Below are 12,649 nucleotides of genomic sequence, written 5' to 3' on the forward strand. Positions count from 1 at the left end.
TTCCCTCCAAGTACCTCTCACCCTCTGTCGCCAGGTATGGTCCACAGCACTGGACCAGATGTAGGAACATCTTTCTGCTGTGGCCACCCCCGCCCCGCCAATATTATCTACATTTAAATTTGACATCTGGGATTAGTGTAATTGTCAACTTATTCTTAGACTAAAGAATAGAAGTGCCTGGTCCAGAAAGCCAGGAGCTGCCCTGCTGGTGTAGGAGGGAGCATACCCTGCCCCAGGGGAAGACAGCCCGGCACGCTGTGCCCCAGCGGCTGCATGAACGGCAGGAAGGGGGTACTCACTTATAGGTCCAGCACAGGGTCATCAGCTCATACATCTCTCTCGGGCACCCCGGAGGCACCCCATCCTCTCTCCTTTCTCCAGCATAGCGGACACTTCACTTCCTTTCATCCCCTAAAACATGTAAAATATACCTGAGATTTTTAAACATAGCACTCAGCAAAACAAAACAAAGCCACAAATACATCCCATCTGCCATCCCCAGTGAAACAATAGTACATGAAGTGCAATTTCAGTGATAAAAAGAACAAAAGCAGGAGCACCTAGCTAAGATCTGGAAGTCAGTGAGGTGGCCCTTGGCGGGAGGCGTGCGTGCAGGGGCTGGGAGTTGGGTTCCGTCTGTTTTCATCTGGGGCTGCTTTCCCGAGCATGTTCCATTTGTGAAGGTTCATCAAGCTGCATCCTAGCAACTGCGCCCTTTTTGGTATGTGTACCTTGGTTTAAAAAAATCTAACAAACTGTAATGAGCTGCCAATTTGATACTGAAATAGCCATACTTCCTATTTCAGTTTTAATTAATGCTGATTTGGGTACATTTTATGCATATTTACATGCATAATATGCAATGAAAAAAAGATGTACTGTTCAGCTAGCATGAGATATTTCTCCTGCCGTTCAGAATAAACTGAGGTCCTGTTGACTGTCAAAAGACAGCGAAGCCTCAGAAGGAAGGCCACGACTATGGTGACAGGTGCTCATCTGTTCAGACAGACTAGGCCGCAGGACAGGACACAGGAAGCAGAGGCTAACCCGGTACGGCTTCTGCCCGTAGGAAAACGCCTCCCACATCAGCACCCCGAAGCTCCAGACGTCGCTCTTGCTGGAGAACTTGTAGTAGTTGATGCACTCGGGGGCGTACCACTTCACGGGCCACTTCCCGTGCGTCTGCGCCTGAAAGCAAGGCAAACGGAGGACTGCGTGAGAACCAACTCGCACACACCGTGTCCACGCAGCTCTGCTCACCAGAGACCGAGGCGGCAGCCCAAACGCCCACTGACCGAGGACAGACAGACAGACAGAATGGGCTCCGACATACAGCGGGTGTCCCGGCCTTCCGGAGGAAAGGATTCTGACACACACGCCAGCAGGGCCGAACCACGCGGGCCCTTCCAGGTGCTGCTTGAAACAGGCCAGTCCCGTCTCATCAAGGGCCCTAGAGTCGCCGAGGAAGAGACAGGAAGTAGAGGGGGCGCAGGGCCGGTGCAGAGGGAGTGGCAGGGCTTAGCTTGCAGTGAGTACAGCTTCAGCTGGGTCAGATGAAAATAATTCTGGAGATTATTGTAAATAAAGTGAACGTACTTCACATCACTGACCTGTAATCTTGAAAATAGTTAAGATGGTAAAATTTAAGTTAAGGGTATTTTACCACAATTTAAAAAAAAAATGAAATCATGACTCACAACACACCGTGTGTATGCTCACACATGCATGTGCCGTGTGTGTGAGTGTGCACCCACATGCATGTGTGCATGTAATTGGTATGAATCTTAAACATACGATTAAATCTGAAAATCTTAAACTTTTCATTTTCAAATACATTTTTAAATGACTGAGATGGACTTTTGTGTATCTTAGTCATTTCTCTCACCTCCTCCTCTGGCCCTCACAGCCTGTGGGCTGGTCACAAGGTGAGCCCCGCCGAGCACCGAGTCCTGGTCCGGCGCCCAGGAACCCGGCGGCTCCAAGTGCACTGTCCGCAGCTCTGAGCCAGCACCCCCTGCTTTGGCACAGGCTGCTGACAGTACCACTTTACACGCTCTCATTTTAAAGGAGGTAGTAAGAGACCCAAGCTGTGCCCGCCAAAGGCCTTTGCTTAGGGGCTCGGGGTCCGTGTGGCCTGCTGCCTCCGGGGCTGTCACTTTAATCTGGTGAAGTCCCCGGGGCAGAGGGAGGCGGGTCGGGAGGGGCAGCTTGGGGAATGGCCGTGAGACCACAGTGCCCGGCCGCTCTCTGTGCCACACTGACCACACCTCTGTCACATCCATGTTGTGCTTTATGTTTAGATTTAGATTTTCAGCAGCTGTGCCCACCACCACCTCCTACTTCTAGTCGACAGAGACAACCATGTTTGAGAGCTTTCCTTGGATCCTTCCAGAAAAATACATATACAAGTGTAAATAGGGAACATATGCTCCTGGGGGTAATAAGTTAGAGGCATACCCTTTTGCACTTTACTTGTTATTTTTTCTACTAACCATGTGTCTTAGGTATATGTGTGTCAGTACATGCAAATAAAGTCAATTTTAGAAGAGTTAATCGTGTGCTTCATATAAATCTCCTACAACTAACTTAACCAGCCTCCAGCGAGAGGGGCTTCCCGGAGGGGCTTCCCGATTTTGTTATTACACATCCTGCTACAGTGGACAGAGCTGACAGTGTGCGAGGCGGGCCTCGGAGGTTCTGCGAGTTCCACTCGGGACACCACAGCAAAGGCATAAAAGTTATGTCTACACTATACTGCCGTCCACTAAGTGTGCAAACGCATCCAGTCTAAGAGAGCAGTGTACATCCCTTAATTAAAATACTTTATTGCTAAAATGTTCTAACCATCACCTGGCCTTCAGCGAGTCTGAATCGTTGCTGGTGGAGGGTCTTGCCTCAGTGTTGATGGCTCCTGGCTGATCAGGGTGGTGGTGGCCGAAGGTTGAGGTGGGGGGCGGGGAGTTGGTAAAATAAGACAAGAGTGAAGTTGATTGCATTGATTGACTTCCTCTCACGCTGGTTTCTCTGCAGCTACTGAGTGACGGCATTTCACCCACAGAACCTTCAGACATGGAGGCAGCCCTCTCACACCTGCGGCCGCTTCCCCAACTAAGTTCACGTGAGATTCTAAAGCCTTGGCTGTCTTGCAACAGTCTCCACGGCCTCCTCGCCAGGAGTCGGTCCGTCTGAAGCAACCACTTCCTTTGCTCATCCACGAGCTGCAGCTCCCGACCCTTACGGTTCCATCACCTGCAGCTCCCCTGGGGGCCGCTTGCTGTCCCGGCACATCTGCAGGTGCCTCCTTCCTGAAGCCCGAGCCCTGCAGGCACCGCCCACTTCTCCCAGACTCCTGCGGGGCTGACATCTTGGCCTCTCCCAGGAATCATGGATGTTCCCAGGGACAGGAGAGGTTTCATTTCCTCTGCCCAGGTCCATCCGAGGAGCCGTGGTCTGTGGCAGCCATAGGGGCCACTGCAGGGTTAATAGTTGGTCTAATTTCAATTGTGTTGTGTCTCAGGAGCAGGAGGGCCGTGGGGAAGGAGACAGAGGGGGAGGCTGGTCGCTGGAGAATCAGAGCACACCCAGCATTTACTAAGTTTGCTGTCTTATGTGGGTGCAGTTCATGTTGCTCCAAAGCGTTAATAACAGCAACATCAAACATCACTGATCAAAGATCAGCGTAACAAAACTAATAATAATCCAAAGGTTTGAAATATTGCAGGAATTACCAAAATATGACACAAGGACGCAAAGTGAGCAAATTGCTGTTGGAAAATGGTGCCAATAGACTTGTGCGACGCATGGTGTCCCCAAACCTTCAATTTTCTAAGACACTTCTGCGGAGACCACACGAGGGAGCCTGTCTGTGCCCACGTGGGGCCCATCTCGGCGGAGCTGCGTGGCAAAGGGCGTGGGCGCTGCAGGCTCCGTGCTGCGCTGCCTCAGCCCCGAACACGAACACCGAGGGCCACGCTCATTCGCTTCCATCCCTGTCACTTCTTTTTAATCCCCTTCAACTTTTTATTCTTTTACCCCATTTTGCTTTGTTTGCTTACAAAATACCCTCCATGTCACCATCTTCTCAGAGTGTTTAGTCTCTTTTTACAGGTTCTAACTTGGCTTTTAGTTTTTGTGCAATAGGATGATTTCATACACATATATCTTACGAGCTGTTTACAACAGTATAGTTAGCTGCACGTCCTTCACCTGACATAATTACCGTGTTGTTGTTGCCATGGTGAGAACATGTAATATCTCCTCTCTTAACACCCTCCTTGCTTACAAGATGCCCAGCGCTTACTCGGCTCACAGCTGGCAGCTTGTACTCTGACCACCTTCATCCATTTCCTGCCCCAGAACCTTCTCTGTTCCCAGGGGCTCAGCTTCTTTGGTTTCACATGTAAGTAAGACGGTCGAGTATTTGTCTTGTTCTGTCTGATGTCACTCGGTATCATGCTCTCAAGCTTCATCTGTGTTGTTGCAAATGGCAGCATTGCCTTCTTTTTATAGTTGACGTGTGTGTGTGCATTTTCTCTATCCGTTTACCCACCGGTAGACATTTAGGTTGTTTCCAGATGTTGGCCGTTGTGAATAAAGCTGCGATAAACATGGGGGCACAGACCTCCCTCACACAGCCACTTTCTCTCCTTCAGGAGAATATGCAAACGTGGGCCTGCTGGGTCGTAGGTAACTCTGTTCTTAATTTTTTGAGGAGCCGTCATCCGACTTTCCACAGTGGCTGTGCCCATTCCCACCAGCAGTGCCCAGGCGGCCTTTCCTCCTCACCCCGTCAACACGCCTTCGTTCTTGTCTTTGGCAGCAGCCGCCTGACCGGTGAGGTGATTTCCCTGGAGCACAGGCCTTCCACCACCGGGATTAAATTTATTCCTGTGTACTTTTTATTCCTTTGATGTGACTGTAAATGGGGTTGTGTTCTTAATTTCTCTTTCTGACACTTAATTGTTGGTTCCCTATTGTCCAAGGAATGTGGTTTGGAAGATACTATTCTGAGTAAATCTCAGGTTGTGATGCAGTGGTTCTCAACCTTCCTAATGCCGCGACTCTTTAATACAGTTCCTCATGTTGTGGTGACCCCCAACCATAAAATTATTTTCGTTGCTACTTCATAACTGTAATTTTGCTACTGTTATGAATTGTAATGTAAATATCTGATATGCAGGATGTATTTTCAGGGGTTGCGACCCACAGGTTGAGAACCACTGGATTACAGTATTTCCATTTTAACAATAGAATCAAAGCCTAAGAAGCACATTTTTGCATAGCTATTCTTAAATAGGGAAATTGCTCCTTGAAACCCCATCATAATCTATATATATAAAAGCCTAAGTGACCATTAGGACCGGTTGACTGGTCACTATGACGCCACTGACCACCAGGGGGCAGACACTCAACACAGGAGCTGTCCCCGGTAGTCAGTGCACTCCCACAGTCAACCTCCAACGCCAGCCAGTCCCTCCCCCCGGCTGGCCCAATTGGCCCTGATCACCGGACAGGCCTAGAAACCCCACCCGTGCACGAATTCATGCACTGGGCCTCTAGTAAAATATAAAGGAGATGCATTTGCACTTCAGATTGTTACCACCTGCTGCTCTGCACACCGGCTGGTTGGTTATGCCTACCTTGTAGTAGTTCTCATCGGCGCGGAGAGCTTTGGAAAGTCCGAAATCACTGATCTTGGCGTAATGCTGAGTCACCAGCAGGACATTTCTTGCTGCCAGATCTCTGTGCACGAAATTGCACTCCTCCAAGTACTTCATCCCCATGGACACCTGGTGAACCAGCTCAATGATGTTCTTGTCCTTGACGTGTCTGCAAGGCAAGTGTGTCATTAGTGACAGTGGACAGGAGTCCATTTAGGAACAGCCGATGTGCGCCTCACAGACAGGGGTGGGTCCTCTCACTTCCTACTCTCCTCCGGCAGACTACAAGTGGTGACAAAGGACCTTGTTACCCTATAGCTGTTCAAGAGTGAGCACCATCCTCCCGGTGTTTAACGGTGCCATTTTTGAGGCTTGCTTTGAACTGCATGCAAACGTACAGCAGGCTGGCCATTCCGGCTAAAGGAGAACCAGGCTTCACTAGTGGACAGAAAACAAAACCCACCCTGAGTCCCAGTTTTCCCCCATGAAGTGGGAGCAATGCCTCCCTTCCAGGGGATTAAAGGCACAGCCTAAGTAGAAACGCAATGTAGCAGATGATTAAGCAGCCAGCGGCTAGGCTGAGCGATTCCATCAGCACCGCAGCGGCACTCTCAGCAGTAACTACTCGTGGGGACGGAGAGGTCAGCCGGACAGGCAAGCTGCCGCGGTCATCCCTATAAAAAGCGCATGAAATGTTCTTGTACAAAGCATGTCTTTCCTAGGAGGTGACGCTGACTGCCAAGACATTCTGAAGCTGACTCTCTCCCTGGGCCAGGACAGAGCAGGCAAAGAGAATGAAACCCAAACTGGTAAATTAGAGGTTTTTGTTTGTTTTTGTTTTTGCCCAAAAGGAGCTAAAACACACTTGATCCCAAGACAGCAGCTGCCTCCTCTCGCACGGTGCCCGGGAGGATGGAGGAGAGAGGCTCCCTGGGCCCCAGGTGCTCTGTGCGCGCCGCAGCGGAGGCGCGGGGCCGGCAGTACCTGTTCTGCTGTAAGTATTTGTTGAGTGGGCCCAGCTCCGCCATCTCCATGACCAGCATCCAGGACTCGGCCTCGCAGATCCCGATCATGCGCACGATGTACGGGTTGTCGAGCTGCTGCATGACGTTGGCTTCTGCTAACAGCTCGTCTTTCAGAGCCGGGTCGTTGGCCTCGTTTTTCAGGATTTTCACAGCCACCGTTTTCACAACTCTGCAAAGAAGCCACACACCTCAGAACTGCTCAACGGGCTCGCTCGAGAGAAATGTCCTTTAGGAACGGGTTATACACATAACAGCCCTGAAGGGACATGCATCGTAAGAAGCTGTAAGTGACTAGTTTTCCAACAATGTTCTGTCACTTCACAGACAAAGGCAGTGACAATTCTTCAGTTAAAACCAGTGGGCGGGGGTGGGTGCTGCAGAATGCCCCGGCCAAGCAGCAAGCCTAGGACAACAGAGCAGGTAAGTCACTTCCAACGAGACCTGACAGACAAGGCAGGAGTGGGCTCCGGTAACGTTTTGGGATTTGCCATCTCAGATTGTGTGTAATGTAGGTGAGCAGAGATGCAGACATAACAAGCGTGTGCTGTTAAAGTTCAGCTTACACAACTTTTAAAGTGCTTTGTGAATTTTGAGCAAGCCTCAACAAATTTGCAAAAAATGAATTTTTTTTATTTTCTAATAACATCACACAGATCATGTTGGAACTCTGGAAAACATCTTGACACAGTGGGGCTTACATCAATGAATGGAACTTAACTACGAATGATTTGAAAACTGCATCTCTCTGTGATATGATTCCCACAAATGCAGGAAGTATGGAGCTCATTTGTTGGACTCCACAATGGAAGAATAAAACGAGAACTATGGAATAAAACAGGTAAAGTAAGAGAATAGCAGAGTAGGTCTGACATGCTCTCAGACAGGCACAGGCAGCGCAGAGCAGAGCTCAGCGAGCCTCTCAGTTCCCCACGGGCAGCTCCCACACAGACGGGCACAGAGCGGCACCAAAACCCCTCCTCCTCCTCAGTCATGGAAGCACTGTTTGTCCTATGCTGTCTCTAGACAAGTTATTGTTTGACCTTCACATTTCATCAGCCAGACTGGTTTTCATCATCCAGACTGGTTTTGTGTATGGTGTGAGGTAGGGGTCAAAATTAACATGCAAAAACCTCTCAATTCTTCCCAATGTTTTAGGGAAAAAATAACACCATAATCTCTTCCAGGACAGAGAAAAGAAAGGAAACTTCCCCAATTAATTTTATAAGGCCAGCATTACCCTGATGCCAAAACCAGCCAAAGAAATGACAAGAATATAATTTACTGATGACCTTCATGAACATAAGATATAAAAGTTCTATGAGAAATAATAAAAATTTCAGTAAATTATAAAAAATTATGAATATATAATTCATGAACAAGATGAGTTTATTCTAGGAATGCAAAATGGGTTTAATATTTGAAAAATCAATTAATATAGCCCAGTGGTAGAAGCATCCTCTGTGCACCAAAAGGTTTTGGGTTCGATCCCTGGTCAGGGTGCATATGAGAGGCCACTGATCGATGTTTCTCTATCACATCTCTCTCTCTCTCTCTCTCTCTCTCTCTCTCTCTCTCTCTCTCATCAATAAACATATCCTTCAATCAGTGTATAATGTACCACAATAAAGGAGAAAACCTGTTTATCCCAGCAGTGGAAAGCTCTCAAAAAAGTCAGAAAAAGGGGAAAGTTTCTTAATCCAATAAGAGCAGCTACAAACCTAGCGGGGAAACACTGACGTTTTCCCCAAAATCAGGAATGAGAGGGAGGCCACTGCCACTTTCCTCCCACACTGAGCCGCAGCTCCTGGCCACTACAGCAAGGCAAGAAAGAAACGCAGCATGCGTAAGGATTAAACAGAAGGACGTAAAACTCATTAGTCATAGATGACACATTTCTGGGTGGAAGACTGCAAGGATAAGTCACTAGAAATAATAGTCAGAAATAACAGGTGAATTTAGCCAGGCTGCTGGGTATCAGGTCAATAGGCAAAGCCAGATACATTTCCATATTCAAACAACACCAGGGATAAGCACATCAAACCCTAGAAATTATACCGTACATATCAACACCAAAAGCACTAAATACCTTCAAATGGGCCCAACAAAAAGTTGAGCCAGACCTCGACACGGAAAAGCAACTGGGGAGGCCGCGAGACGTACAGAGGATGCAAGGAAAGGGGGCCGGGCCGTGTTTGCTGACGGAGACGCGGTGCTGGGGGCTGCAAAGACCTCCTGTGCCCCTGCCTCAGGGCCTTCCTCTCCCGACCCCTCCAGCTGAGGTTGTGTATCCACAATCATGTCTATGCTCATTTACATATATAGCTAAGCCAGACATTTACTATCACAGACTAGTTATGAAAATGTATACTTTAGTACAGGATAATTTAACCCATTTTGCAAAATGACTGTGGTATGCGTCCATATATTTTGAGGTAAGCACATTATTCAAACATATATAAATATACGTTTAAAACACACGTATACTAGCATACACACGTGCAAGACGAGCGACGGAGAGCAAGACTTTTGTGTTGACCTTTATCTATATTCTTGGCCCTTGGATCATGCGACTTACCTACTCAAAAACATTTACACAAATTCCTTACATTTAAAATAGCATCGAACAACAAAACCAACTTTATTCATACCAGTAACATACTAATTCAAACACACATATTCAAAGAGGGGGTTTGTGCCAAAGGACTTTAGAAATTAGTATTTTCACTGAACATTCCATGTGGGTAATTTTCCAAAGGCCAAATGAAGTACAAAGAGATTTTAGTAGTTTAGCAATTCTAATTATTGCATAATAGGTATTGTTATTTGAAATTATGGGTAAAAGCAAATAAATAATTGTAAATAATGATATTTGAAATTAGAAATTTTCTGGGTAAGAGAAATGAGACATAATTTGAAAAATCAAAGAAAATAAGAAGACAACACTGTTACTGAATGATTGCATTTTAATTAAATAGCATGTGTATGTGTGTGCATATAAAGATCTCTCTCTCACACACACACACACACTATGGTTGATTCACAATGGTGATATTTGGCTGATATAAATATGACATTTTTATATTCTTACTTTTCACTTGTTTCTATTTTCTAAGTCTCTACAAGACACCTGTGTAACCTCCAAACTAACATATATAATTATTATCTACATACTTAATATACATAATGGGTGCTTTCATGGTAACTGTACCAGAAATGGACAAAAATTATACTATTAACAAAGAAAGACTCAGGTCTGGTGCGTTACCCTTCGTGCTTGGGATTAAATGAACACAGCACGTCCCACACAGGCGGGACCAGCGGGGGCGGAGCCGACTTACTTTTTCATCTGGTAGTAGCCCTTCTTCACGGTGCCGAAGTTGCCGGAGCCCAGCTCCTTGTCCTCCAGGGTCAGCAGCTTCCGGTCCAGGTAGACCTCCTTGGGCCGGATCTCCTCGGGGTCCGCGTAGGGGCTCTCGTACACCTCCGTGTCCATGGGCAGCGCTTCTCTCTGAGCTTCTGCAGCGGAGTGGGGAGTACAGGCTGGGCGGGGCCGGGTGAAGTCCCGCCATCCACCCGCCTACCTCCCGGTGGCCACAGCTGCCCTCGGCCACTTTGGGTAGTGATAGGGCCAGGGAGAGTCAGGCGGGCCTCACCCGCCCGTGGGAGCAGCAATAAGCCCGAGGGCCCGCTGTCCGTGACTCCGCGAATGTTTATTAGGACAGGGCTCTCATGCCAGAGGCGAATGCGGACGGCCCTCCTGGTGGGCTGTGGTGACTTTATTTCTGAAAACGCTGACCTCCTTCATGGGGAGGTGCAGGCGTCCCTGCCTCGGTGGCTGCTGTAACTGTGTCAGCTACGTCTATCAGGAGCGATGCTGGTGACGTTCTCGGGAGAGGTGACAGCGGCTTATTTGCATTAATGTGGCTCTTGAGGCTTCAGACGCCAGGCAAGGTGTCCCACTGCCCTGACGCCTCCCAGGCTGGGAGACAGCCCAAGGATGTGGGAGGCCCAGGCCGGAGCCCAGTGGAGACTGCTACTGGGCCGGCCCCAGGCCCCGGCGGCTCGCCACGGCCTGCACCGGGCTGCCAGTGTGACTGTGAGAGGCCCGGCCCAAATGCCTGAGCTGCACCAGGCGATTAAAGGAGAGATCCCGTAAATGACTGCTGTGGTTTTAAGCTACTAAATTTTGGGGTGGCTTTTGTAGCAACGAACAGACCAAGTTCAATAAAAAATGTCCTGGGGTCACCTAGAGACCCGAGAAGGCCATGCAGAGGCCGTTTCTGATAGCGAGTCCAGAGAGGACACAGCCCACGGAGCGTGGTCTCCTGAGCAGCCTCCAGTGTGAGCCTCACCCCGCCAGCACCTCCCTCATCAAACCGTTCCCGCAGCCCAGGCGTCTGCTCAGGGTGCGCCTCCCCCTGCCCCCCGCCCCCAGGCGTGTAGTGGGCGCAGCACCCGCCTAGACGTGCCCTCAGGACTCGGACCTGGAGCAGAGTTAGCACTGAGGAGGCGGAGCTCTGAGCAGCAGGAGGAGCGGTTCCCAGGAGGCCCACCCGCTACAGGGAGGCTGTGGGGACCGTTCACCCAGCAGGAAACGTCTGGGGGCTGAGAGGGCGGCTCTCACCTCTTTCTGAGGGCCAAGGCGCTCCCTCTGGCTCATAGGGGTTAAAGGTCACGGAGCTCTCTGGCCGGGTCCCCTGCGAGGAGGTCTGAAGCACAAACAGAGAGCAGGTCACCTCTGCATTGCTACTCTGCTGTGGAATTATTTGCAAACAATCACATGTAGCTTGTGCAGAAAGACAGGGGGAAGAATGAGGAAGGAAGCAGAAAGCAACGGGCTTATCTCATTCTCCGGGAAACTGCTTGGATCCTGGGCGGCTAAATGCCGCTGGGACCCCAGACCTGCTGGGGCAGAGCTCCCTCCTGCTCACAGCCCCTCCGGACTCCACCTGCACCTCCCAAAGGCGCTGCGGGTTCTCATGCTCCTCCTCTTCACTTGCACGTGGAAGTCAGAAGCAGGCATTGAACACCCACCAGCTGCCCCCCTCCCCCGACTCCAAAGCTCACGCAGCGGGGGCTGGCCTCTGTCTGAGCTTCTGTGGAGACCAAGCGACATCTGGGTGAGCGGAGGGTGGCCGGGGACAGTCAGCAACCATCACACCGGCACCATCACGGCCTCTGAGGCGGAGCCTCTACTAACCCAGGAAAGCCATCCTTCTCACGCCCAGCCCGGAGCAGGCGCGCCAGAGGCAGGAAGCCTTGTGCTGCTGTTCATGGCAACCTCCCGATTGTTCTTTGATGTAAGTTTGCACTGTGAAACGGGGAAATCTAATCCTGCTATTCCTACAGCCTTCCCCTCTGAAAGTCTCTATCCCAGCCTCCTGACCCACCCTCAGCACAACTTAGACCAGGCATCACTACTAAATTTGACTCATGGAAAAACCTCTTTTTTTTTTTTCTGTGAGTTGAGTAGAAATTTTATATTCCCTTGACCTTGTCAGTGCCCTGGCACTGGCCCCACCTGCCCTCAGTCACCCGCAGCTCCGGCCCTGACCCACGCCCCACGCCCTGCTGCCCGCCGGGAAAGAGGAGGGCACTGCACCTGGGAGGCCCTTCTCTGAAAGACACAGGAGGTTTTCTGTTGCTTCAGCTAAAAGGGCAGTAGTGACTTTACGGTGAAATGAAGACAGAGAGCAAGTTTCACGTTCCCTAAGCACTGGATGAATATGCCAGTTAGCAGAATACCCAACAGCAAACCCGCTGGAGTCTATGCTCAGGGGGAAAGAAGAATGAAGACTTTGTAAAGAATGAGCTGTAGCCGCTGTAGCCCCGGCCAGCATGGCTCAGTGGTTGAGCATCGACCTATGACCCAGGAGATCAAGATTCGATTCTCGGTCAGGTCAGGGCACATGCCCCGATTGTTGGTTCAATCCCCCGTAGGGGGCATGCAGGAGGCAACTGATC

The 12,649-nt window shown here is 49.7% G+C and overlaps 1 protein-coding gene across 7 annotated transcripts in view; it reads right to left on the reverse strand.

Annotated features, from left to right (window-relative positions):
* Positions 1-297: 297 nt before the first annotated feature.
* Positions 298-12,649, reverse strand: part of SYK (spleen associated tyrosine kinase) — a 74,657-nt gene continuing 62,305 nt past the window's right edge. The window contains exons 8-14 of one of the 7 annotated variants that reach the window (XR_002826313.1): positions 11,310-11,394; positions 10,024-10,201; positions 6,645-6,854; positions 5,640-5,829; positions 2,851-2,915; positions 1,048-1,188; positions 298-411 (exon numbers count right to left, since the gene is read on the reverse strand). Coding sequence is in view for 5 of the 7 variants with exons in the window: in XM_023744287.1 (XP_023600055.1) it covers positions 1,257-1,565; positions 5,640-5,829; positions 6,645-6,854; positions 10,024-10,201; positions 11,310-11,394 (972 nt within the window). In the remaining 2 variants the exon portion in view is untranslated. Of the gene's footprint in view, positions 412-560; positions 1,189-1,210; positions 1,566-2,850; positions 2,935-5,639; positions 5,830-6,644; positions 6,855-10,023; positions 10,202-11,309; positions 11,395-12,649 lie in introns of those variants that run through there. The other 6 variants (XR_002826312.1, XM_014468304.2, XM_023744288.1 and 3 more) reach the window with 6 other exon arrangements.

This window comes from Myotis lucifugus, unplaced genomic scaffold (genome assembly GCF_000147115.1).
Source record: "Myotis lucifugus unplaced genomic scaffold, Myoluc2.0 scaffold_446, whole genome shotgun sequence".
Taxonomy (NCBI): Eukaryota; Metazoa; Chordata; class Mammalia; order Chiroptera; family Vespertilionidae; genus Myotis; species Myotis lucifugus.